General features: G+C 40.6%; 3 protein-coding genes across 6 annotated transcripts; 1 reads left to right on the forward strand and 2 right to left on the reverse strand.

Annotated features, from left to right (window-relative positions):
• Nucleotides 1-3,620: 3,620 nt before the first annotated feature.
• Nucleotides 3,621-6,538, reverse strand: LOC135674409 (protein ENHANCED DISEASE RESISTANCE 2-like). The gene is made up of 2 exons (XM_065184225.1): nt 5,422-6,538; nt 3,621-3,936 (listed from the first exon to the last, which is right to left on the reverse strand). The coding sequence occupies exons 1-2, from the start codon at nt 6,521-6,523 to the stop codon at nt 3,920-3,922; spliced, it is 1,119 nt and encodes a 372-aa protein (XP_065040297.1). The 5' UTR covers nt 6,524-6,538; the 3' UTR covers nt 3,621-3,919.
• Nucleotides 6,539-12,625: 6,087 nt separating this feature from the next.
• On the forward strand, nt 12,626-23,594 carry LOC135674411 (probable WRKY transcription factor 11). Of its 4 annotated transcripts, none has more exons than XR_010513611.1 (6): nt 12,626-13,510; nt 13,630-13,755; nt 13,841-13,971; nt 16,029-16,452; nt 16,537-16,663; nt 23,131-23,594. XR_010513611.1 is itself a non-coding variant. In XM_065184228.1 (3 exons), exons 1-3 carry the CDS (start codon nt 12,834-12,836, stop codon nt 13,968-13,970), a joined length of 933 nt encoding a protein of 310 aa, XP_065040300.1. In that variant the 5' UTR covers nt 12,626-12,833; the 3' UTR covers nt 13,971-16,004. The 4 variants fall into 4 exon arrangements, 1 of the variants encoding a protein (XP_065040300.1); XR_010513613.1 differs by having other exon boundaries at nt 23,322-23,594; XR_010513612.1 differs by lacking the exon at nt 23,131-23,594 and having other exon boundaries at nt 16,096-16,452; nt 16,537-17,914.
• A 640-nt stretch (nt 23,595-24,234) lies between these two features.
• On the reverse strand, nt 24,235-25,260 carry LOC103985549 (uncharacterized). The gene has a single exon (XM_009403280.3). The coding sequence runs from the start codon at nt 24,961-24,963 to the stop codon at nt 24,451-24,453; it is 513 nt and encodes a 170-aa protein (XP_009401555.1). The 5' UTR covers nt 24,964-25,260; the 3' UTR covers nt 24,235-24,450.
• Between the last annotated feature and the right edge of the window lie 2,411 nt (nt 25,261-27,671).

Genomic DNA, 27,671 nt, shown 5'->3' on the forward strand with positions numbered 1-27,671 from the left:
GACGTCATTCTACCTCTGTAGTAGGTGAACACGCTCAACCATCTCCCTCCGCTACTGCGCTCAGGGAACCTCCCCACCTCCCCCCTCTTGTGGTCATGGCCCCCCTCCACCAATTCATCCACACCCGAAGCTCTCTCATGGCGATGGCCTTGCCCTCAGGGAACTTCCGCACCTACTCCCTCTCGTGGAATCCTGGACATGTCGTCTGAGTCAACTGCTCCTTGTGCTGTGAAGCTTCTTCTGACGGTGCTTCGGACGAAGGAAGATTCTACGTGGATGGCACGCCGGCGTGCCGTACCTGAAGAGCCACGCCATGAGGGTCTACTCGAGCCTGTGGGACGCCGATGACCGGGCGACGAGGGGTGCAGTTGGTGAAGACGGATTGGTCGCAGGCGCTCGTCACTGCTGCCTTCAGGAACTCTTATTGTCATCACGAGACTGGTCTTGGGATGGAGCTTTCCAATGTTTGATTTTGGCGTAGGGTTAGAGTTATGCCAGTGTTCTTCCCCTGCTTCATCAGAAGATATCCTTTGATTTCAATCAGTAACATTCTGCACTTGCAACTGCAGAATGCAGATTCTCTCTGTAGCTTTCCTGTACGTAAAGCACTCATATCACATCTGTTTGCTGCAACTGTACAGGACATAAGTGAAGTATTATGGCGATGATTAAGATATGTTCTTATTTTCATTTCTTTAAATTATTAGATGATCTATTCTTAGCTTCATTATGCTTTTTCAAAGCTTAGCTTCTGATGTTAACTGCAGAGATGAGTCTAAGCTTACATGAAGGAAAAAGGAGAACAAATATACAGGTGAAAGGTTCTGCTCCTACAAAGCTTTGTGACATAAGTGGGAGTTTGACCATTGGCTTCTCTGGTAGCCCTCCCTGTAGAGCGCAAGAATGGTATGTGAAGATGGGGACAGTCTCTCTCTCTCTCTCTCTCTCTCTCTCTCTCTCTCTCTCTCTCTCTCTCTCTCTCTCTCTTTCATGAGAGACAGCAATGTATAATTCACCACTCACAAACCCAAACCCTGTGACGAAACTTGCAGCAGTAACATCCTTTGGAACCATGTACAGAGAATTCCACTGCAAGTCTCCATGGTCTGCTGCCCTATCCCCAAGGGAAGGTTGTATATGTTGTTTGATGCATGCCACGCTTCTTCCTTTGGCTGCCTCAATGGCCATGACCCAACCGGCTGTGCATTACATGCATGAAAACAATATCCTAACATGCATGTAGAAACACTCTGTATACTGCTTAGATCTGAGTGCAAAACAGTACGACGAGTGTACAAAGTGGAGGTGTTGTTTTCTTCTGCAGACGGTACCCTCTATTTAAGTAGAAGAGGCCGAAGAACTGAGCTGCCAACCCCCACGGGTATAACGGGAGAAGTCTCCACGATTCACCCTTCCTTCTAGCTTTCGTCAGATCTCTTCCCCCTTCCTCTGCTTCTCCCTCTCCATTGTTCTTCTTGGTTTACCTTCCTAGCCATTGTTGCCCAGAATCATCATCCAGAGAGAGCAGAAAAGAAGCCTGTTATTAGCCGTTTGTTCCATCTTAAGCTAGCGTGTGAAGCGGTCAGGTCTGTGTACGTTGGTTTCTTTGGTAAAGATGCTCTCTTTTGTCCAAGAGAACTGATGATCCATTAATGCGGGTTGGTGCACGGCAATGATCGAGGAGATGTGGATGGATCATAAGCATCTGTAGATCCAAGGAAGCTCCGTTATTGCCATCTTCCTTTGAGAGAGTAGTACTGCTTCGGTGGCCATGAAGAAGAGATGGGCTCGGGCAGTCCTGGTGGCGTGCTTGATTCTATTCTTCGCCGATTCGCGCGGTTGCGCTCGAAGGATCAACTGGAAGCACACCCACCATCGTCACAAAGCGAAAGAGAAGACATCAGCGATGGAGTTGAGTGTGGCTGCTGCCACCATTCATCGCCATGGATGCAGGTTGAAGAGGAACAGTGTCGATCTCTGCGGCCGCCCCTTCACGCAGCCGAAGAAGAACGGGAGCTTGGTCGACGAAGACAAGCGGCTGGTGCCGACTGGTCCAAACCCTTTGCACAACAGGTGAAGAAAGCATGAAGCAGCCGAAGTGTGATGTGTACAGCTCACAGAAGTCTCCTCATCTGCATGCTTCTTCTTCTTCTTCTTCTTCTTCTTATTATTATTATTATTAACTACAGGGAGTTGATTCAGTTCTCTCTCTCTCTCTCTCTCTCTCTCTCTTCTATTATTTCTGACAGATTTATATGAAGATCTGAAACCTGGGCTTTATCTATTTCCTCTTGTTGCAATCATTTCAATATATATTCAGATTAAACCTTTAGGTCTCAGATGGAGGAGTTGTTTACGGAGGGAGTAAAGCCTCTTAACCACTTAACATGTCATTGCAAGTGAGACTTTATATATATATATATATCTATAGAGAGAGAGAGAGAGAGAGAGAGAGAGAGAGAGAAGAAGGTAAAAGGTCATAGAAAAGAGAAGAAGCAAGGAGAAATGTATCTGTTTATTGGGTCGAAAGATGAACAGGATATATGTGGAGTAGATAGGTGGGGGGAGTAAATGGGGCTGCTTGTATGTCTGCCACAGGTCAGCGGAGAGGCGGCAGGGGGGAAAGGACGGTCAGTGAGCACATGAGTCCTCTGCACGGCTTGCTGCAGCTTAACTTGAATGTTGTTGCTATGGTCAACTTTACTCTCTCGTACACAGCCACACACACACACACAGACACACACTCTCTCTCTCTATCTCTTTCTCATACACACGCATACTACACTCACCGTCTCTCACAAACAGACGCAACACACGCGCACACACTCGCTTTGTCTGTCTCTCACAGACACAGGTAGGCACTGACTTCATAGCTCGTTCTCTCTCTCCTTCACTCGGACACCCAGTCGGTCTCTCTCTCTCTCTCTCTCTCTCACACACACACACGCATGATTGACTCACACCTCCGTCTGTAGATGACTCCATTTTACTGCCAAATGAAGTGGAAGAGGGATGGAGAAGATGGTTGATGACTCCATCATCTTACGCTGGCCATGGATCACTTCATGTTGGTTACCTTTCGTTCACTAAGAAATTGATTAACCATCATATAAACTTCCGAATGAGGAGCCACTATATATTTCACTTCAAAATTGACTGCATTTCCACGAACTTATCTAAAACCGCACTCACATATGATTTAGATACTCTTCCATAATTTTAAAAGAATTATAATTTAAATCTTTTAAAAAAAATTAAAGAAAAAGAGAACAGAGGAGAAGATAAAAACGAATTGAAACGAGAGGAGGTGATGGATGAGAAAGCAAAAAAAGAGATGGATGAGGAGGAAAGGAAAAAGTGATGAGAATATTTAGCTCATGTTGATTGAAGAATAACAGAATCAAGAGCTTATAAGTCCAAGTCCATTTGAGTCGCTCAGAACACTACGAATAGAAAATGTTATTCCATATAAAATCAATACTGAAAGAAAAATAGGTCCAGTTTGACAGGAAAACAAAAAAGAAAACTGCATATTATCTAATGTGAATAAACTTCATAAACCTCAAATTTGCAAGGTGAAGCAACATATTTTGTTTATGGCAGACATCAACAAACTCTAATGTCAAAGAGGTCCTGAAACAGGACAGGAAATGTGCTTTTCAAGTAAGTTGAAATTACAGATAGCGATTCTACAGCAGAAGCAATAAAGAATGTTCACATCAGTCAGAAGCATGATTATTCTGAATCAAATGAATCAAACAAGAAGTTCATTAAAACAATGAAACTAAGAAGCAGTTGATGATACTGACTGATCATAATATTGTTAAGTTGAAGGGTGAAGAAGCCATGACAAGAACCTCAAAAACTTTCAGAAGCTTGGCATGTACATGGGCCATGGAGTGAAGGAAGAATAGCTTTACTATGGAGGGAAATTATCTGCAAAAAGGATGTGTTGAAATATGATGCATCAGTAGAAGAGAGACAAGCTTAGGCAAGTTGAAAATGATTCTCATAAAACTTGAAAGAAAAGAATTAGGCATGCAAGCAAAGTAAATGTTCTTTGCTTGCATTAAGAAGAAAAAAACTGCTTCTTTCCCAACACAGCCATGGGTTCCGGTGCTGCTTCACTAGAAAATGATCAGACTTATTGCATGTGTTCCACATGTATGCACTATACAATCCACTTGCAAGTATATAAGATTTATAGGCCAATGAGGTGCACTGATTGCATAATTGTTTATCTGTCCAGTTCAATATTCTCAAATTCTCATTGTTTCCAGAGAAATATAATAAGATTGTCAGGTTCAAGGCCAGCAGCTCCAACCACAAAAGAACAATCAAGTATCACAAAACAGATTGTACTCCAAGAAATGTATAGGTAAAAGAAACATCTTTAACCAAGAAATATCTAGATTATGGTGATTGCTAATCTAGTCAGCAAGATTCTGACTTCAAAGAAGTATAATTCTTAGAGCAAGAAAAGAATACTTTTGATTGTATTAACAGAAAAGAATAGATCATGTATAATGTCTTGCAAGCCTCTGTAACTCCAGTGTCATGGACAAAACTTCATACCATCTCCAATTGCATGGATGACTAGCTTTGTTATGTTTTGAGAGCTTTCTTGCCCACAATATACGTTAAAAAGAAGTGAGTTTAGCATAATCTAATTCTGATAGTTTTACTCCCTCAACTGAATCCCTCTTTCAGTATACCGATGTTGCAGAAATCTATAAGCCAAATGAATCATGAGGGCAAGGCTTGGATGTAGCTGTACTAATTCAATGCATGTTGAGATCTAAATCATAAGCAAAAATACTAGAAAGCATATCAAAGGATCAAAAGAATGACACCAGTGGTCCTTATTCTCGTTCAAGCTCTTTGCTCAGCATTTTACACAAAAAAGGAAACCGACCTAAATCAACTCACACTCGAGTGTTTCCTCTCTTGTATTTCCTTAAACAGGCTAAGATCACCAATCCGCTCTCGTTATCGCTCCAATGGGTTGGTATGTAGGAACGCAAGATTTTTACTACACGCAAAGTATTAGGACTTCAAATATGCAAAGAGAATTGACGGGAGAGAATGCATTCAAAGACCAATTGAGAGCATCCACCGGAAGCACTAAAGCTAAATGATTCATGAATTTCCAATCCAACAGTAATTTACTACAATAAATAACAGGAAACCTGATTGAGCATCAACATATGAGTGCATTCATTCTTTCCCGCACTTATTGAAGAGAGAAAGCAAGTAACCAAGAAATGTATCAATAGCAGATGAAGACATGAAATCCCCTTCAGCTCCAAGCATCTCTCAGTGACAGATTATTATCTACGTAGCCTAAAAAGCTGGGCTTTTTAACACAACATCTAAAAATCGCACATTTTTCGACAAAGATCAAGAGAAGAGAGCCCTAACCTTCGTCGTCGCCGTCCTTGCCCACCCCCGACCTTGATGGCTTCGCACCCGAGCACCGATCAGGGTGGTGTTGGTGATGGTGGTTGACCTTCGCCGGTCCCCAAAACCCTGTCTTTCCGGCCTCCGTAGCCTTGGGTTTAGTCTCCACATAGGTGGCCGAGCTCATCTCCATCTGCGCCACCCGGACAGCCCCCAGGAGCCGCTCCGGCAGCTCCTCCTCCGCCTGAGCCTCCACCAGGAACCCCATGTCGATGGTGACCGCCGTCACGTAGCCGAGGGCGAGGTGGAGGATGGCATTGGCGATGGCGGAGCTCCCGATGTCGACGTCGATCTCGAGGTAGTTCTCCCCGCGGTGGTAGTTGCAAGTGAGCGCCTTGCCCAGGAGGCAGGCGGCGTGGTTCCCGACGGCGGCCCTCACGATCCATGGGCCCTTCACGATCCGATTCACGATCTTGAACCGCGAGTTCCGGAAGGCATCGTCGCCGTGGATAAAACGGTAGAAGAGGGAGCCCGGCGGGATGGGCTCCTCAGCGGCGAAGTAGAAGACGGCGGAGTGGCACTCGCGGCCGGGGACCTGGAGGTTGACGGCGAAAAGGAAGGCCTTGCGGGCACCGCCGAGGGCTTGGGCGCGGCGGAGGGCCGTGGCGACGCGGTTGTCAGGACGGCCGAGGACGTCGTCCAGGCGGGAGGCGGATCGGAGCCAGTCGACGCCGGCGGGCTTGAGGAGCCACTCGCCGGAGGGGCACTTCTGGCGGCGGGCGAAGTAGTTGAGGCCGCGGAGGTGGAAGAGATCCCCGGGCGGGGAGGCCCAGCCGTTGGTGCCCGTGTCGAGGTCAACGTGTCGAAGGGACCCGCCCTCGATCGCCTCCTGCCGCCAGTCGTAGCAGGGGTCCTCCGCGGCCCTCGCGGGCTCTGGCGGAGGCGGCTCTCCTCCTCTTTGGCCGGCTGTGTCAGCAGGTTTTTTCGTCGTCGGGCACATCTCCGCCGATGACGCCTTCACCGTCTTCTCCCCCTCCCTCCTCGTCCAACCAAAACGGCAGGCAAATATTTGTAGAAGGCGACGCCGTGTGCTCCGCGATGGGAGCCAAGAACGGCACTTCATATTGCCATCGGAGATGGCATTAATCACGACAAATTACCATTCGTTTGGGATTAGCCGTCTTATGTACGATAAAAGTCAAGCTTATCCCAAACTTACAGTGTCGCTCAAAAGCTGGGTCCCACCACCAACTGTAGGGTCACGGCTAAAAACTCCCATGAGAAACGCTGATTCGATGATTGCTATTCTGGAGGAGACTTGCGATTGAAGTCCTTGTTACCGAGGAAGCTGAACCCTGTACGGCCCAAACAGCTGAGCGACACCGGCCGACCACTGGCGTCATCTGTCAATCGATTACCGCAGAGAGAGAGAGAGAGAGTGACACGGGAAGCAAGTGGCGAAGCCGGAGATCGGATGTGAAGTAGCACGTACACAACGACAATCTTGGCTTACCAGGCTCTGCCACGTTTCCCGCCTCTCGAAGGCAATGGTCAGCTTCTCGACACGCGATGGGAACGAGTTCGTTACGGACTTCTTTACTTCAACTACTGCCCACAACATGTTCGACGAAATGACCTTCCCCCACTCAAACTCATGCTACGCGTACTTCCACTGCGCACACGTCTCGACGCAGGCCAAGCGCTGCGTGCGTGCTTCATGTGTGGATAAAGAATGCTTGCAGAGCTACACAGCAGATCTGATTTCGGGGATACTGCATCATTTTCTTATTACTGATACAGCTACTGCTTGCAGTGCCGAATACTGTGGATGTTGCAGGTGGATGGTTGCGTGTGATGGACTCTTGCGAGTTATTGTGGAGCGGAAGTGGATGATGATGCATCGAACGGGGGTGGAAGAGGACAAAACACCATCACGTCCCTCGCATTGATGTGGATGGTTCCGCTTTCCCCTTCGAAGGCGGTGGTGCGTCTGCTTGTGGCTTTCTGCTGCATCCTGGACTGTGAGCCGTGCGGACCGAAACGAGGCGACGCAAACGAGAAAGCTGATAAGACAGGCCTGACAAGAAAGCGTAGAATTGAGAATGCAATGGAAGAAGAAGAAGGGAGAGTGCTTAATGTGATGGTTGGAGTACTGCGTTGCATTGTGACGGTTGGAGGGGAAAGTTGAATGGTACTGCTACTGCTGCTACCAAGATCGGCTGGCATGCAGTGGTCACTTCCCTCATAGTCATCACATAACAATTCAATTGGTGGTTCTCTCCAAGCTCTGCACACAGCAATCTTTGACAGCTCCTTGTAGCTTGGACTGGCGTTCTTCAATCACGCCATGAGTGCTCGCTCTCTCTGAAATAAACACAAGCTGGTATCACATCATTGTTCATGAAAGGTAGAACAGTGCAATCGTGCAGACAAGTACGGTGGTCAACATATTGCAAAAGCTCGTATACCCCTCTTTGAAGTTGAGCCACAGGAGCTCTTAGATTCTTGGCTTAGTGATGATCTTTAAGACCAGCTGCATGCATCTCATGGATTGCATAAATCCACATAAGAAACTTCATTGACAGAAGAAGTATCATAAGAACAAAAAGGCAATTTACAACATTAATTACAATAGGAATCAAAAGTATAGAGTCAAGTCATGAACTTTTCTTTGATTGATGCAAACTCAAAACAATTTACTATAAGAAGTATATAAGCAAGGGATGACTTGTTGACTGTGATCATCTCCCATGCAAAGCAAACCTGAAGCTAACATACTGCAGCATCATCCAAATGAGTATTGTTAAGCAAAGCTACTGTTCAACCCATTTGTTGATGAAGGAAAGTACTTTCTTTCTTTCACTTAACATGACTTTTCATAGGAAGAACATGCAAATTCACTAGCTGTAAAAGTTATAAGGTAAATAAAAGAGTATCATGATACTTGAAAACCAAAAGGCAACAAGGAAACTAAGGAATCATGGACCAAAATAATATATAGCAGGGCTTTAATTTCTTTCCAAGGTCTATTTAGAGGCAGATAGAAACAATGAACTCTTTTCACCATGCTACTCTAAATAAATAGAGCACAGTCTCTCGAAGAAAACACACACACACACACACACACACACACACATATATATATATATATATATATATATATATATATATATATATATATATATATATATATATATATATATATATATATTGTTACAGGTAGTCAAACTTAGTAAGGGTCCTTCCGGCCATGATATGGTTCTTCTCTCTCCTCTCTCTCTCTCTCTCTCTCTCTCTCTCTCTCTCTCTCTAGATACTTATATTTCATCTCGAGAATTCTACTCCCAATATATCTCAGCTAACTTGAGCATTCGAGGAACCTTTCACCATGCTTTTATAAGTCAATTCAAGTCCTCTATCCACTTTTAACATAGGACTAAATTAAGACTGTTATAATTCAGCTCTTGAGATAATAAGACCTGAACAGCTGAAGGAGAAGTAGCAATTTAGCTGTTGATGTTCCCTCACTGCTGCTTCTTGATGCCAGGAAATCTTCTTGGATTGGTTCATGATACCTTTTACAACAAATGGGACCTAAGATTGTTGCAACTTGAAGGCAGGAATTCTTCTTATATTGCTTCATGGTACGTTGCACAAGAAATGGAGCCTTAGATTCTTGAAAGTGAGTGTGGATCAAGAGATGAATGATGGATATGGTGGAAAGTGGAGAAGACAGTGGTCAAGAAAAAGGCTAAAAGCTCCAAAGATGGCATTGCTTGTAAGCCAAAATGTAGACCACTGAGCTGAGCTGTGGCGATTGGTGGGTCACTCAACCACATGGACAGCCTATGCCACTGACACAACTATTCTTCCTAATGCTGACCATGTCCTTGCTTATCTATCATCTGAGAGCTTACTGCATCATTGAATTAGGTAAATGGCTTAGACTAATCAAGCATAAAGGCATGTCCAAGAAGAAGAAGAATAATAAGAGATGCTGGTATGTTGGATGTCTGTGTTGATGACGAAGGATGCCTCTGTTGATTCACAGTGCAGGGTTGTCCTCTGTGGTATTATGAATTGGAAGCTGCATTAGAATGCACTTGATCATCATGTGCTGTTGTCTGCAGGAATCTCATCCCTTCCATGTTAATTTCCCTTCTCATGGACATGTTAATGTCCACAGATCTTTGGCTGCAGTCTTTCACTGAGAGAATTTTCTACAACTTGATGACACTCATCCAGAGGAAGTACAGAAGCTGTTTTCTTCAAGTGTTTACAGATCGAAGTCATGAGATTACTCCCACATTACTGCAATGAAAAGAAGAACCTGTGCATTGTAGCATGAATCTATTACATCTATTTGCTTCAATACATACATACATTATATATATATAATTTCACCCCAACAACAGAGAAAAAGATGAAGACCATGAAATCATTCACGTCCATGCACAAGAAGAAAGAAGAAATCAGAAGAAACAAGGAAAGAAGCTACAGTAGACGTAACCACTCCACGCAGGATTTCTTCTTGAGAGGGAGGGCGAGAAAGATGGAGGTGAGATCACAAGGCACGTCGTAAAAGCCATTTGGTGGAGCCTCCACCGTCCGCTTTGCAGGTCTCCGCTTTCTCGGGGCGGGCGGGCACACGACGGCCGGCCTCAGCGTGTGTTCCTCCGCCACCGGTGTCACGCACTCTTCCTCTTCGCCGTCCTTCGTTCTTGGACCGCCTTCGACGGGCTTTTCTTGTATCAAGGAGGACGTCTTTATAGCCGGAAGCAAAGGCAATTCGCCCATGACGACCACCTCTAATCCCATGGACGCGAGAACCCGAGGAGGAGGAGGAGAAGAGAACACAAAGACACAAGTCTCTGTGGGGAACAGGAGAGAGAGAGATAGAGGGAAGGACAAGTAGTTAAATAGTCACGTCCATGAAAAGGAAGATGATGATGAGATGATGGAATGATTTGTATGAGGAAGGAGGGCCAGTAGAAAGACAGAAAGGTATCATTTACTGAATGCATGAAAGACTCAGAGGAAGCCTTGGATCACTTTGCTGCTCAACCATGCATGTCTGCTCCTCTATCAATACCATCCTCAAAGAAATGAATCAAGCTTGAAGAATACATGCAATCATAGCACTAAACAAGTTGGTGTGGGTGTCTTTAGGGTAAAGCTTGAAGGCCTTGGATCTACAAAGAAAAGCTACCCCAACCACATGGGATTTGTAGGGTTGGAAGGGATTAAGCTTCCCACCGAAGAGTAGTTAATTGCTGCACCCCCTTCTTTACGTCAAAAGGTGGGAAAGATTCTTAGAGATGGCAATGATATCAAACACTTCATGTGGCTACTACCAAGCCAAAGATAAATTTTATATGCAGTGCCTTGTACAGCAGTCAACTCATGGATCTAACTTGAAGAAGGGATTACATGATTAGTTTTATCCTAAGAACACATGGTAGATGCCATCCTCTCCTTGTCACCCACATTATGATGAACCTGAGATAGCAAGGTGGATCACATGAAATGCAGGAAAGAAGAAGAGTGAAGAGACTGAGAAGAATGTACATACCAACCACTTCTAAGCAACTAATTATGGAAACATTTAACTAGGTGTCAAGTTCAATGTTAAGACACACTGTTGTACCCTACAGCATATGAAAAATATTGTAAGAGGAGTCTATGCAACCCTTGAGGACATCAAGAGGTTGGTTGGTGGTGTGTCAATGATCAAAATAATCTATACAATAATTTTTCAGATACATAGAGAATTTATAAAACAATAGATTATCTTCTTACTTATATAGAAATCTTACCAAAATCTTTTTTTTTTCCTCCAAGCAATCCATTTGAAATAGCCAATTTTAATAGAACCAAAGTGAGAAGATGAAGAATTTGATTCCCAATAAAGTAGGAAGATTTCATGGCCTAATTGTATTTTATTACTTTGTACTTGCTGACCATACAAATAATTGAATCTTTTAACAGGGTAGTCCATGGGCTTGTTTGAGCATATCAGCCTATTTAAGGCTCATCTGCATAGCAATAAATGAGAGCAAAGGACATATTATTTAATGGCCATACAAATAGTAGAGTGAGACAAGCAACCACAATATCCTAAAATAACTCCCTCCCTTGGAATTTCCAAATTGCATATTTGAATTAATAAAATAGAATTATGTTAAAAAAAAAGCTATTTCAAATATGGAATAAAGTCTTTTAGAATTCTAATGTAATTTTTAAAGTATACAATATCGTATCGTACTGATATTTCGATGTTGACTCGGTACGGTATAATACCGACGTATCAAATGGTACATAAGGACATACCGAATAATTATATATATATATATATTTTTACTGTAATACCGTAACACTGCTACTATAGTTCTGTAGCACTATAATACTATTGCACGTTCCATCCGATATTGAGCGATCCGCGTACCGATATATTATCAAACTGATACGCATCGTCAATATCAAACGGTACCATTTTGTACTGCATAACATGATAATTTCATTTGTGCATGATAAGATGTTCAGACCATGATGACATTTTAAGTGAATTATTGCTTATAAGGTGATTGCATGTTCCATGCATTGCTTTTGGTTAGATCTCAATCAAGGTTAAGTCAAGCCATTCAATATTAGCTATTCAAATCCCATGTGTACAATTTCTTTTATTTAACATAAATAAATTGAATACATCATCTGGATTACAATCTGCATGATTTTTTTTATTTTTTAAATATTTTGTAGGTTTATTATAATTTATTGAGAAGTTGAATAAGAGCATACGGATCAGCAAAAAGGAAGTCAGACAAAGTCTACTCATCGAACGGCTGATAGCGTTTTGAAACCTCGTGATTGGTGAAAGGACTGACGTCGATGTACCACTGCGGCTTTTATTACTCGCAATTGCTTTTCTTACTTAAAAATCACACACGCGATGTCTACCTGCCTTTTTATTGGAGAACGAGAGCTCTGCAGGCAAGCCCCAACTACTACCCAATCACCTAACAGGTAGAAGAGGGGATGACAATGAAAGAATATATTGCCTATTTTAATTTATTCTTTTTCTTTTGTATTTTCTTCGTTTTTTAAACACGAAAGACAAGAATCCACCGTCGCACGTACCTCTGTCTAAAGGTGGGTCCCCCATCAGGTCTACCGTTTCTATTTAACAGCAACTGAGGTAGGAGATTTGTCGGGGTTGACGAGAGTGTTGCTGCGAGTTTCGGTCTCAACGGAAGAGAAAACGAGCGATCTTAGCCGTCGGATGGACGTATGGATGGATGGCCACCGTTGACACGAATCTTAACGGTCTCTGTCTTCCTCCTCTCACCCACTATAAAATGTCCCGCTCTTCTCCTTCGTTCGCTCGCTTCGGCTGTGTTTTTCTATTCTGATGTTCGCTTACTTATCTGCGAGTGATGGCCGTTGATCTGGTGGGGTACACAAAGATGGACGACCGGATCGCCATCCAGGAGGCGACCGCCGCGGGGCTTCGCTCAATGGAGCACCTCATCCGTCACCTCTCAAACCCCCACTGCCAGCAGCAGCTGGACTGCCACGAGATCGCCGATTTCGCTATTTCCAAGTTCAAGAAGGTCATCGCCATCATCGACGGCACTGGCCACGCCCGGTTCCGCCGCGGCCCAGTGGCGCCGCTTCCTCTGGCCGAGCCGTCGTTGCCAGCCGCCGTGAAGAGTCTTACCCTCGCGCCGATACCGCTGCGCGTCATCCACCCTCACCACCCGCTCCCGCCGCCTCCCAAGACGACGCTGACCCTCGACTTCACCAGGCCAGTCTCCACCGCTGCGGCTGGCGAGCTGCCCCCGCCCACTCGATATGGCAAGGAGTACTTCAGCATCTCAATGCCGATGACGTCCTCGTTCGTGTCGTCCGTCACCCGAGACTGCAGCGTGTCGAACGGCAACCTCGCGCTGTCCTCCCTCCTCCTCCCGCTGCCCGCCGCCGCCTCCGCCAGCAGGCCGCCCCTCTCGTCCGCGCCTAAGCGGCGGCGGCATGAGCACTCTCATGCCCACTCGGGTCACGTCGCCGGCAAGAACGCCGTCCCGGGTACTCGCTGCCACTGCTCCAAGAGAAGGTAATCGAGCAGATCCGCTACCTGCTTATGGTAGCAACTCGTGCGCCTGGATCAGCGCTCTAGCTAACCTACGCCGCGGTTGTGCCCCAAACTAAATCACCAGTCTCGTGCATGAGCAGGAAGCCGCGGGTTAAGCGGACGATACGGGTGCCGGCGGTGGGCTTGAAGGCGGCCGATATCCCGGCCGACGAGTATTCGTGGCGAAAGTACGGGCAGAAGCCCATCAAGGGATCACCTTACCCCAGGCAAGGACTCGTTCTCCGCACGTCCGATCTCGAACCAACGGCCCCAGATTGATCTAACGCCCTCTTCTCCTTTATGGTGTTGCAGGAGTTACTACAAGTGCAGCACCCTGCGGGGTTGCCCGGCAAGGAAGCACGTGGAGCGGGCGCCGGACGACCCCTCGATGCTGATCGTGACCTACGAGGGAGAGCACCGCCACAGTGCCGCCGCCATCTAAGGTCGTCCACCTAATTCCAAGTTCCAATCACGACCGCTCATTCCATATGCATCTTCTTTTACTTCCTTCTTTTCCTGTGATATATTTATGTACAATATTTCCATGTTCCCCAAAGAAATCCGAGAAAATTTTGACCGAATCTGGTGCGGTGGGGTGTAAGTGGGAGCCTGTGATGAGGGTACGGTTTGATGGTGGCTGAAGAGGGTACGGTTTGATGGCGGCATTTTTATTTTTCTTTGTTCGAGTGAGTGGGTGAGATTGGAAGTTGAAGTAGGAACCACAATTAAGAATCTGGTAATAGAGGACTTAAATGGTGGCAGATCAACCCGCGCTATCTCACTGTGCAGATAATTGACATGCATCTCAAGGTTGAAGTGATTTAGTGGTTTAATTTGTCACTAGCTGGCTACACAATTTCTTTGTTGCTGGAGGGTTATATATTTAAATTTTGCTGGTGAAAAAAATTACATTTGAGATATTATTGGAATCAGGTTTCTGTGTGTGCCTGACAAAGGAAAAACAAATAATCATTTTTTCTAAAAGAGGGAGTCTATTAAGATCTTACAGTTCTACAATAGGACCTGTATAAAGAATGGAGGATCACTCCATAGAATCATGAGAACTTGTGTATGCTGAAAGAATCACATTTATTTTCTACTCTGAGGAGACACTTGATGGTTTAATGATTGTGTGCAATCTAGCAGTCTGGATTTATTCACATATATATGGTGTAAAACATTTTAAGAAAAAAAGATACTCTTAGGAACAAGAAAGAAAATTATTGGCATGAGTAATTTGGGTTCGAAAGGATTCCTTGACAATTACTTGATATAAACTACAAATGTTTGTGAAACCTTTTACGATGAAACTCTTTGGATAAAATACTTGAAATGGAGAATACAGTAGCACATGCAATGGTTGAGGTGACCATTCTATTAGTGGGACTTGACCTACCTGACTACTACATGGATAGTGGAAGAAGCTTTGATTACTTTGCCAAAACTAATTGGATTTCAATTGGTAGATTTGACATAGATATTGTAGTGTACTATCTAAATTTGACTTGTGCCAACCAAATGAAGACATCGAAGTGTAGAAAGATGTATTCCCGTGCTCACAATTTTCCAACTTGATCTATATGCATAGTTCATGCCCACTAGTAAGTGTCTTTTTCTGTCATGAATTATATATTAATTCTGGTGGGTGGTTGTGGGTCTTGCATGATGATGACTGTAGAGGAAATGCCAATGCCCACTTGCCTTTTCTAGACGAGGAACAAATTCCTATATATATATATATATATATATATATATTAATGGCAATACAAATGGACGGCCTAATAGTGTCATAGCGAACTTGAGCATTGTTTTTTATGCTTTTAATTTCTCATTTGGACTGATGGATCCTCAAGAACTTTGATTACTTCCATTGTTAATAAATTCAATCGATCATTAAAGTGACGAGGTAATGCTACATAACCATAAAGAAATGTCACAAAAAAAAAATTCATATCAGCTCATGCATGTAATTTTCCCATTATTTTGATTGGCCTTTGATCTCGGTAAGGATGGATAATTTTATACTTTTTAGGATTAAAAAGACTTCTGCCACAACCAACCATAATGCCCAATGTTCCAGCAATTTAGGATCAATTACATAAATCTCATCACCACTATGCTTGTGTAAGAAAAATATAAATGTCAACTATCAGCATAGAAGTGCATATATATTTTATCTGAGATCAGCTACATAGATCATTACTTGCCGTTGAGTTCTATAAAAGATATAATAGTATATATCAGCTATCAGCTCGATAGTATATATTTTCAAAGTCATACTAGGAGAAAGAATGTTATAATTATTCATGGAGCATGCCAAGGTAATGCATGGCAAGTCTTGTAGAAAATTAAAGAACAAAACATGAAATACCTAATATGACTGTAGTGATTTTGAAGATAATAATTCTTTACCAGCAACACAATAAGATACTAATTCTTTGCTACTGTTGTGGTTCTTGTTTGTATAACTTATTTATTTTTTTCTGTTCAAAATGACCAGAATACAGTGCTTTATGGGTGGATATCATGACTTTGTTAGGGTATTGACAACTGTGTTATTGACTAAGGTTGAGATTATTGCGGAAGAAAGCTGAAATAGTATAATTACAAGATAGAGTCAGGCATCTCCTTATGGACCCAAGATGGTCTTTGGCTTCTGCTGGGTGGCCCAGTCATTGCATGCACTTGGGAGGAAGCAAAACAGTCTTCCATGCACTTGCAGCAGAGCGACAAAGCTACTCTTGTTTCCACAAGTTCTCCATGGATTATGATTGCAGATGCATGGAAAAGTATTCCACCTGTGTGTTTTATGCAAGAGCTGATCAAATGCATATGGGAGAAACAATTCTGCACTGTGGCATCACCAGGGCATGACCCACTCTGGAACGAGAGGTCGAATGGTTTCAACCTCATAGGCAGGGAAGGTATTCACAGATACTGCACCTCGTTTCTGATTGCTGCTGTAGTTGTTTACAATGTGCTGTGTAACTGTATGATTGCTGCTGCAGGTTTACAAAGAAACAAGAGATCAAATGGTTTCAACTTCACAGGCAGGGAATGGATTCAAATGAACTGTTCTGGTTGCTGCTGCAATTTATTTTTGTTGGATGGAGCTCAATAACAGACGTCTAAGAGGTCTCATTTCTTCTTTCTAATGTTAGTGTCACTTTCAATGAGATATTGCATGTCTATGTCAATTTGCTTCTATTTAATTAATGCTATTCTGGCTGCAGTTCCTTCTTGTGTTTTGCACTTGTCTCATCTCACCTACTAAAAGAAAAGTTATCTTTGCAGTCTTCCCAGTCAATGAAAACATGTTTATCTTGTTGAGACCTTCCAATTAGTGTCTTGTCCCCTGGAAGATTCATACAATGCTGGGCCCATATGACATCAAAACCTTGCCAACCTAGTGCCAGAAAACACAGGAAATCATGGACAGCCCCTTTAAAAAGTTTGATGACAATGGATAAGTAGGTGTAGGTCTTGACAAGTTTCACAACTTGCCCACTGTTTTTGCATGGTTGCCTGTCCTTTTCTGCCATCCAATTAATTTGGTCATCCCTACTGGATTTGACCTTAGGTTTCCAAGAGCAGTGTTGCAATTTTTCATTTTTTTCTAATGCTTAAGAAGTATTAACATGAATCCAGCAAATAAACTGGTGGATTCAGATTAAAAATTGACAGCTCTAATTAAGTAGAATCATGGATTTTCTTTTTTAATACAGTAGTGTTCATCAAATAAGGAATTTTGAATCTTATATCTTGATATATGTGGCACTTATTTTATTGTAACATTTATCAGTAATGCTTCTATTTAGTGTTGGGATGGGTGGAAACCACCTACATTATCTTCCTGTTGCAATATATGCCAGGTGCATGTCTTTTTCTTGAACCTTAAAAGTCAAAATAGGGAGAGGTTATTGGGCAAAGCAAACAAGAATCTTTCTCAGTCTTAGAAACTTTATTTGCTTATAACAAAACCAGGAAAATCCAAAACCAAAATCACATGGTCAATATTCACAAAAAAAGTACTCATAAATTTTGGATGATTTGTAATAATTCTGTAAAAAAAGAATAGAATTACAAGTCATGGAAAGCATTAGACTACTTATTAACTATTTTACATAATTAGAAAAATATAGGAATCAGATTTTTTGAGTATTTGCCTTATGTATGATTTTCTTTCCTAGGTTTCTCCACCAAAAACATATGTAAAATTATGAATGCTTCCATAAAAAAGATGAGCTTTGCTAGCAAATTTTCTATCAACTAAAACTTCCATAAGTACAATTCAACTAAAATAAATTAAAAGAAAAAAGATGAAAAAATTATTGGATCAACTTACGAATAATTTTGATCATAAAATCTTATATGTGGCATCCATCTTTAGAATTTTTTGGATTTTTAATCATAAAGGTTAATATCTATTGTTTGATAGTCAATTTTGCTTTTCAAGTTTACAATTTTTTTTCCAAGTGAAGTTTACTGTCATGCAGATGACAATCAACATTGTAAATCATTGATGTGACAGGTTAATATATTTATAATAAACCTTATCAATAGCTTGGGCTATAGAGTTCATGAATGATTTGTGATGGGACTCCATACAAGTTCATTGTCCAGATTCATTTTATTTCCACTCCATCCATGCTGAACATTGAATTCTGTTCCGAAAAACAATATGATTTTGGTGTTTATAGTTGTTTAATTCAAAGAGCAAAAATGAGGAATTAGTGTATTACCCAGAGGACTCCGTATATGCACCTTATATACAACGCACCTACAAAATGATCGGGCATTTGGATGATGTCTCTTAAATGTCATTAAGTGAGCCCATTAATGCTTCAGTTGGACGGTTGTGCTATCATAACTGTGCTATGATTGAATGGTAGAACTATTTTATAAGAATCCCCATTGATAATAATTTTAATATGCAATATACTTCTATAATATAATTAAAATACAATCACAAGGGTTATCTTACCATCTTCTTATTCTTCATTTTACCTCCATTTTATATCCTCTGCATCCAAGAACTTTTTTCGAAACAATATTATATCATTCAAGAGTGTGGGCTTTAGTATAACGGTAGTTTCGTTCATTTGGGAGATCATAATCTGAGTTACGGAAACAGTCTCTATATTTAGAAGGTTGCATACATTAACCATTTCCTAGACCCTAGATTGATGGGAGCTACATGCACTAAGTATGAGACATAGGATTAAGTGAGTTATCAACATTAGTCACTGCAATTGTTTTGCATAATATGGAGAAAATTTGATTTGGTGGTCGGGATATTGATAATTATTTTTTTTGAGCCATAAAACCCAAAGTAAATTTTTAAGAAGTCTCTAATTGTCAAAGCTAGACCCTCTCACTCCAATTGTCAAAGAACATAAATTAAGGAAGATTAAGGTTCAAATTTTTTCTAAAACGTTTCCAGAGTATTTGAGCATAGACACAATAAAAGAAGATATCATTTGGAGAATCATATTGCAGTTTTAATGGTAATTATATCTTGGATTCCTAAGCCTCCCAAATAGTTACATATCCTAACTAATAATATCATATTTCTTTTTTAAAATCATTTTCATTCCAATAGAACTCCCTTGGCAACCAACCATCTTCCTAATAATTTTGTAAGATACCCAATTATTTAAAAGAATATAAGTAGGAAAGGAATTAAGAACAAAATTGATCATGACAACTTTACCAAGCTATCTTAGACAAGTCTTTTTCAGCCATCACACTTCGATATCTATCAGGTAATCTACCAAAGGAAAATACAAATTTGGTGTTTGATCGACCGGTCACAATTTGGTGGGTAATCATACCTGGGATCTACTGGGTATCTTTCCATTTGTCGGATCGACATGGCAAGAATTTTCAGCTCATGATTGGGCAAGTCTTCTTGGAAAATGCTTTGGGTTGAATCAAATTTGCTAAACATCATGTGTACAGTGTTAAATTTTGCATGTAACTTGTACCAAACATGATACAGTGTGACCCTTGGTGTCATTAGGCTTGTATGGAGGCTTTAAATGATCAAAATACCCAGTATTTGTTCAGTTGATATCTTTGTTACATCGGTCAGTCTCCGATGGGTTTATATGTAGATGACAGTATCTAAACAGAGTTAGCCTGGACAGGAGTTGTTTTCACTTTTTGTTGTGCTTGTTTTCTTTTTCTTCTTCTCCTGTATGGTGGACAGAGTCCATCTTTCATCAAATGCCATGATCAATTTTTCCTTCTACCTAATGGCTAGAAGAAAGCCCACTTTGCTATGAAGGATTGTTGATGGCATCATGAGTACTTGGAAGTATTGTTGATTAGTGAAACTGTTGTGTATGGAAGAGTACAATATCAAGATGTTCCAAATCTATCAGGTCGAGTATAGACTATATTCTTGTGACTTGCTCTATATTATTTCTCTTTTGCACAGAATAAGTTGCAAAGACAGATTTGATCCCTGTACCTTATTATCAACATCAAGGGCTTTACCAACTAACTAGGAGAGTCGATCCGACTTATGACTTATGAGAGCCACATGTACTTTTGAATCTTCGAACAAATTGAAGATAATGAGTCCCACTTATGGGAGCTCTTTGGGGGAAGTATATAGCAAGCAAACCTTTGAGGTCCAATGCTTAAGAACAAACTTCCCTTCCTTCTTCCTCCCCTTTGAGGAGTCTTCTTGATACCTTGCTTCTTCCTCCCCTCTAAGAAGGATCTTATCAATTTGGATGGATCGAAGAGTTCAGCTCATCTCCTTCTCGCTTAGTTGCTTGTGATGGATCTTATCAATTTCAAAGATCATTTTGAAATTGAATATTTTCTTTCAAGTATTTGCTATCCATAAGGTTGCTCCTTTGCAACATTAGAGGGTGGGTACTGGTACAACAGTAAGTTGCTTCTTTGCACCTTGAGAGATTAGGGTTTAAGTCACGGAAATAACCTTTTCATATTTAGAGGTAAGACTATGTATATTGATTCTTTCCAGATCCTGCATTAATGGAAGCCTTATGCACTGGGTACATACACCCTCTATGCTCATTTGCTATACATAACAACCATAAATATATCCCATTCAAGTAACAAGTTTGAGAATAAATATAACTAGAATAATGCTAAGACTCCTCAAAGCAACCACAACTATGTTTGTCTTTTGTATCTATCCTCCTGCTCACTAAATAGGAATTACAACTCCTGATTTCTCCAAGTTTATTTCAGCAAAATCTTTCCCAAACTTCCAAACCATTGAGATATACTACCAAGTTGAGCTTGGGGAATAGGATTCTTATATCAAGAAACAATGAAAATGCATATACAGTGGAGACAAGATTTATATGGTTTGATAACTTTTGCCTACATCTGTGCAGAAATACTCAAATATTTTATTGCCAGAATGATAAAATACAAATAGGAAGAAAATTCCATTTTGAGTTAACTCAAATCAAGCTCTAATGTTCCTTGTACACCATATGATAAAAAATCATGACCACTTAATCTATTAGAAAAATACCTTAAGAGTATATAAAATGTGTTTCTTTAACTTCACATCGATACTAAAATTTTAAGATGCTCAGAGTACTTATAGATCAATCAACCATTGAATTTTAAAATTTTCTTTTGAACTCTTTCCAAACTTAAATTCTTTTCTTCCAAGTAACATATCCTCCAAAAAATATAATTTCGACTAAGGAATTAAAAAATATTTACCAATTATAATAGTAAGTATTTTCCTGTCTTGAGTTCCATTTATCATGAGTAGCTAAAATGATTTTGAAATCTTTGACTAGCTTATTACGATAACTTTTAGCCACAAAACTCTTCCATGATGGATATCACAGAGTTTGAAGCTATGCTACTCCCAGCTCTTCGTGCTCTCAAGCCATATCAGGTGTTGCTATGAAGAACATTGAAGAGCTCTCTCTATTAGCTATGCAGTCAATTATCGTTTGATTGTTGGGAAATAATTTCCAGCATTATGCATTATGCCAAACAATTTGTTAAGTTCTTTATCATTTTGCAGTAATTTCCATTTCTCATCCCAATAAACTGTTGAAAAGTAATTTATAATTGCTACTGGTGTTAGTGGCCTTAATTCTTCTTTTTGACATATTTGACTAGCGACCATGTTTTATACTCATTGTTCCTTGTTTGTTAAGTCAAGTAGTATCCAATGATCTCACTTTAGTTAAAGCGGTGATACATGTTCTAGTTTATTTTGAAGCACTAATTGTGTAGTGTCTAAAATTAATCTTTCCACTAATGGAGTTGTAAGCGAGGTAGTTGAGTTGTAAAGCCTATCAATATATACCTTGGGCCATGAATCATGTATTGGGGTTTGACAAACTTCGGTCAATCGATGTAGGTTCTTGAAGAGTTCATCCGTCTTGTTGAGTAATGTAATGCATGTAACAACACAATTTTCTTTCGAAGAATAGTAGACTCTTGAGATGGTCACTATCTTTGATCAATCAAGATTTGACAAGCGAAACCTTAAATGGTGGAATAATCTCTTTCTTTATCTCAATATAGAGTAGCTAGGAATGGTGTTTAAGGGTCACTTTCAAGGATAGCTTTTTTGAGTCCCATGTAGGTTTAGTTGTTGTCATTCGATTATCAATGCTAGTGCTAAGGGCTGTTAGTGAGTGTCCTTAGACATGAGGTGTTGTTAGGGGGAGTTTTCTCCTTGGTGTAATATAAGATGAAAGGTCAAAGGTAATATTTGTAAATTCAATTCTATTTGTTTTTCAATAGAGGCACTCACTTAAGTCGAATTTGATCATTCAAATCTTCCTTGACAAAAGCACCTGAAACAATATCGCGGGCATATATCGAGTATAAAGACAAGACCTCCAACCAAGAATGAAATTCTTAGTTGTTCAAAGACATTAATTGTGCGAAGCGAATAAGACATTCACATCTGAAAGGTTTTAAGCCTTACATATTTGAGAATCCTCATGGTCCTCTCTTAAACTCCTGAAACAAAACATAAATAAAAGAGAGAAGAATCAATCACACTCTATACCCCAAATACCAATGAGAATATGACTATCAAAGTTGTCATCTTGGATATGACAACTAGTAAACTCAACATCTCATATTAACAAAATATCTAAAAAGAATATTTCATCATTTAAGCATTTAATCTTCTGTAACCTATTGAGGTTACAAAATAAGTGTAATATGGAGGCTTCTTCAACTATGCTTTATGGACTTTTTCCTTTCAGAATAAATAGGACATTATTGAATACAAACAGGGCTAGAGTTTTTCAATAAACCATCTATAGGAGGATCATGAAAGTTAGACCTTAATGACTCAAGAAAGATTTATCTCTTGACCAAGTGATCCAATAGGCTCGGATAGAATTATTTTGCTTCAACTCCCAGATTACACTTTCTGTTGGATTACACCTTGTCTCAGGATAGAGGACTTCATCATTCATAGACATGAATTTCAAGAATAGGCTATTTCTTCTGGCTGTTTGCAGCTTGACATTAGATCTTTTACTGCTTGTTAAATTAGAAAATGATCAGCTCTTGTAATCTTTGTTTGCCTGACAGAAACAAGATGTGCTGATTTATGTTATAAACAGGAGTTCCCATGGTTGTTACTTGGCATCCTGCAAACCCATATGCTTTCAAGATTGAGTTACAACTGGTGATGGATGCAAGAGTCTTCTAAAGATTGAAGTCATAAACATGAAGCTTTACACTTCCAAATTCTTCACCTTGGACCTTCTGCTAATTGACTTTTTGATACTAACTCTTTCTGCTGTTGGTGCAGGTACTGCTGCTACATCTCTCTTAATAAATGCATTAGCTTCTTGGTGTTTGACTCTACAAAAGGTCAAATCAATTTCTTAGTAGAGGCCACCGCTGCCACTTGTGAAGACATCCCAACCACTTTTATGGCACAAAACAATCATTCAGCACAAGCGATAGGGAGAGTCTGTTGAGGTCATTAAGTGCGAACCAGTAGGCTGTAAATTAATACTGCATGTTAACAGTGTGCTGATGAATGAGGTAATGCAGGCTAAAGGTAGCATCGGTTACTGTCTTTTTCTCACAACTCATATGAGATTTGATTGGGTTATGCTTGTGCTGGCACATTTGCTCCATATGGCACATAACTTATTCTACTAACTCTGAAGGATTTGCAAGCTGAGGTACTATTTGGGAGACAAGTAACACATAAGCAACTTTAATTGATAGTCGTCCATTATGATGGACCTATTTATCAATCATTAGGAAACCAACAAATCAATCTTAGAAACCAAATCTACAAGCAAAGGAATCATTTAATTTACACAAGTGCCATATATGATCACACCAGACCCATTTGGTGATGCTTGTTTCCTGGAGAATTGCATGACAACTTTCTTTTACTGGGTGGTGGAAGGTTAGAGCAGCTCTTGTTGTAGTTGACTTCAGCTCAATTACATCACAGAAGAAGACTAAGATTGATTCATAAATCTTACACTTGAGGACAAGCAGATACATAGTAATCTGCTGTGTTGACAGAGTCAGCAGCAAAGTGACACCCAACAAGATGAGCACAATTGAAGACAAATGTATCTGACTAAGCTCTATAGAAGAAGAAGTCAAAAGGTTGGAGCTTTAGCTTAGCTTTCATATGATGCAATCAATATCTAAATTTCAACTTTGGGATCACCATTGGAGGATCAAGAAGAAAGAAATGGAGCATGGAAATATCATGTTTCTTCTCTATTTCATGTTCACCACAGTGTGTCCTCTCTTCTCTACTGCTCTCAATCTTGGAAAGACAAAACAAAGAACAAACTCTAACATCCCTTGACATATGGTGGAAGAACGCAAACTTAATTGACCATTTTAAGTCCACAGTAGATGAGAGAGAGAGAGAGAGAGCAGTCGTTCCCCTGACCCTACACGTTTCAGGTTTCCGGAGCTATGAATGAGCGCATGCTGCTGTTCATGGAGTCCCTTCCCATGGACCGACCGAAGGAGCGCTCCTCAATTGCGTCGAGCTCCGGGCGCCACGTCCGGGCTCGCGACGCCATGGGATTGCCCCGGCCGAGCCCCAGCCACACGGGACCGCTCGGAGGCGGCGGGGGCGCCGCGGGGGGCGCGGCGACGCCGCCCCTCTTGGCGGCTGTGGTGAGCCGGGTCATCAGGGTGGCGAGGTCGACCGGGGACGACTCCGACTGGAAGACGGCGTGGGGTAGGAGGAAGTAGAGGCGGCCCGGCTCGAGGCAGTCGTCGGGCCGGAGCAGGTTGGAGCCGAAGGCGATGAGGTGGGCCGAGGAGAGCAGCACGTGCGTCGGCGGCTTCCCCGTGACCTCCCCCACCGTCACGGGTGCCTCGAAATCCTCCACGTACCCGTTCATGTGGATCACCCGCACGCAGCTGAACGTCCTCGCTCCCCTGCACGACATACAACCCCCCATTTCTCCCCTCTCTAATTCAGTCTCTCTCTAACAGATGAAGAAGAAGACGAACAAAAGGATAAGACAGAAGTATATATGTGAAGGGGATAAACAACAGGTTAATATATACACTATGTATATACTGCACTGCAAGAAAGATTGAGAGAGAGAGAGAGAGAGAGATCGATCTAGTAACACAGCGTAAAGTACATAGATTTAGAGAAGAAAGAGAGAGAAGAGCGAGGAGATAAAGAACAACAAAAGGAGAAGACAGAGCAATCTGAAGGGGAGAAAGAACTGGTTAAGATATCCAACATGTATATTCTACACAGCAAGATAGACCGGGTATAGAGAGAGAGAACGAGAGAGAGAGAGAGTTGACTCGTTCAAAAAGCCAAGGACGGGTCGATAACGTGTGGACGGTGCAGTGCATTTTGCTTGCATGCGTTTTCTAATGAAATGACAATGTTAACCTCATATTTTCTACTATAAACAGCTGCACATTTTGAGGGGACGAAGGGTACTTTGGGCACTTCATAGGTGTGTGTGTGCGTGTGTTAAAATTTCTTGTCGTGTGGGGTTGGGGTGATAGAGTATGTATGATCCAAGCTGAGTGAGATGTGGAAGTAACTTGGAATGGGTGTGATGTGCCAATCTGCTGCCTCTCAACAATGGATTAGATCTCAGCAATAACACACATTCCACCTACCTGTTTGAAATGGTGTAGGAGTTGGTAGTCAAAGATCACAATGTTAATAATTACTAATGATGCTTTCATGGATATTAATGGATGCAATTAACAAAGGGTTTTTCTGTCTTTGAAAATATCTTTATTTAAAGGGTTAATTATAGATTATCTATGTAATTAGTTATCATCGGAATCCTAATTCTTATATTTTTAAAAATTATGTTGGATTGTTTATATTTATGAAAGTGAAATCAATTTCGCCTCACGTCATCAATTTTATTAATAAAAATATCATAAAATTTATCATTGAGCCTATATTCACTTTATCTTATTTCGTTTATCATAAAGTACGTGTAGTATTTTCGTCGACAAAATTGACGACATAAGCGAGAAACAAGATTAAATATTTTACTTTCATAAATACATGAATCTTAATATTATTTTTGAAAATATAAAAATTAAAATACTAAAGATAGTTAATTACAATACGTAATATGTAATTAGCTCATATCTAAATGCTAATTAAAGTCCTAATCATATTAGTAACTTTCCATCAGCTTTATTATGCATGTGGGGGCATATGATTAGGGTTCCTAATCATATGCAAATTGAAGTTAATCCTCACTGTATTCTTGCTTTTTTTTTTGTCATTCATTTGACTTTGACTTTGAGAGCAAAGTGAGTTTCACGTTTTCTTTTCTAAAAAGAAAAATAATGTGATACTTCAACAGGGGCCAAAGAGCTAAAGTGATTGAGAAATAGTCCAAATATTTTACATTAGATTAGCACAGTGGGATCAAGTTGGCTGCAATATACAATGGAAAAAGGGTGTGACATACTTTTATGTGGGAAGACAGAGAATCAAGAGAAATAATAGGAAATGAGAAAAACATCCCTGTAGTTTATCACAAACAAATAGTAAGAGGAGGAACGATGATTAATCTTAACCATCTTTTGACAATAGATGATAAGTGAAAGATAGTTTTATTGTTACAAAGGATAAATGGTGAGGATTGTTATTAATGGTTAAAATTCTTATTAGGTAGGTTAGCTAATATTTATAAAAAAATATATTTGATGATATTTTGAGCCTTTAACTTTAAATATATTTGATAATATTACAAAGGATGTTTTAAGTTTGAATAAACTAGAATTTTCTCAACAACAAAAAAAAAAAAAAAGCAGAGAATCCATTAAACATTTTTTTTTGATACATTAAGTCCATTTCTACAATTTTACCACTTTCTGGCAAGGATTAACCTTCATGGAAAAACTTGAATTTAGCATTGATTTAGAGTTTGGTTTAATTTCTAATTCAAATTACCTTTAGTATTTGCTCTACATTTTTCTACCTAAAAAACATTTTTCCTTCTTATTTCCCATCTCCTCAGGAGACTAACTATGGACTGTTACTCTGTTGAATGAGATGGGATGGAAAAGCAGCAGAAGAGTGAAGACAGTATGATGTGACATTCTGTAGAAAACTGGAGCTCAAACCAAACTGAGTTGAATGACTTGAACTTGATTTCCTGAGTTTTCTTCTGCATGCAGTTGATAGACCTGTCATCTTGGGAGCACCTTAAATCAATCACCTTCTGATGTAGGGGAAATTGTCATCTAGTGTTTGAAACTGAAGGGACCTTTCATTGGCTCTGTCATCTGCCTTGGAAGGAGATGAACATTTAGGAAGGACACTACTTTAGAACTTGCTATGAAAGTCATGGGTGCACTGTCAAAAACATAAATTGGGTCAGAGATTTTTGATCATTTAAGACGATCTGTTCTAATAATCGATTTCTTTGATTTTATAAGCTTAGACAATTAGTCTGAAATATTTAAGCTCAAAATAATACTAATATATCAATTTAACCCATCAAACTAATTGAAATCTTCTCTCATTTTTTAGTGGAACTAAATTAGGGTGCCATAATATCTCATTGTTTGTAGACACAGATAATGATAAGCCACTCCAACATGATCAAAGGAAAAAGCACTGAACAAAATCTTCTTTTCTATGCTGTCAGATGATGGCTGTGTTTAT

This window comes from Musa acuminata, chromosome BXJ1-5 (genome assembly GCF_036884655.1).
Source record: "Musa acuminata AAA Group cultivar baxijiao chromosome BXJ1-5, Cavendish_Baxijiao_AAA, whole genome shotgun sequence".
In the NCBI taxonomy this organism is placed as follows: Eukaryota; Viridiplantae; Streptophyta; class Magnoliopsida; order Zingiberales; family Musaceae; genus Musa; species Musa acuminata.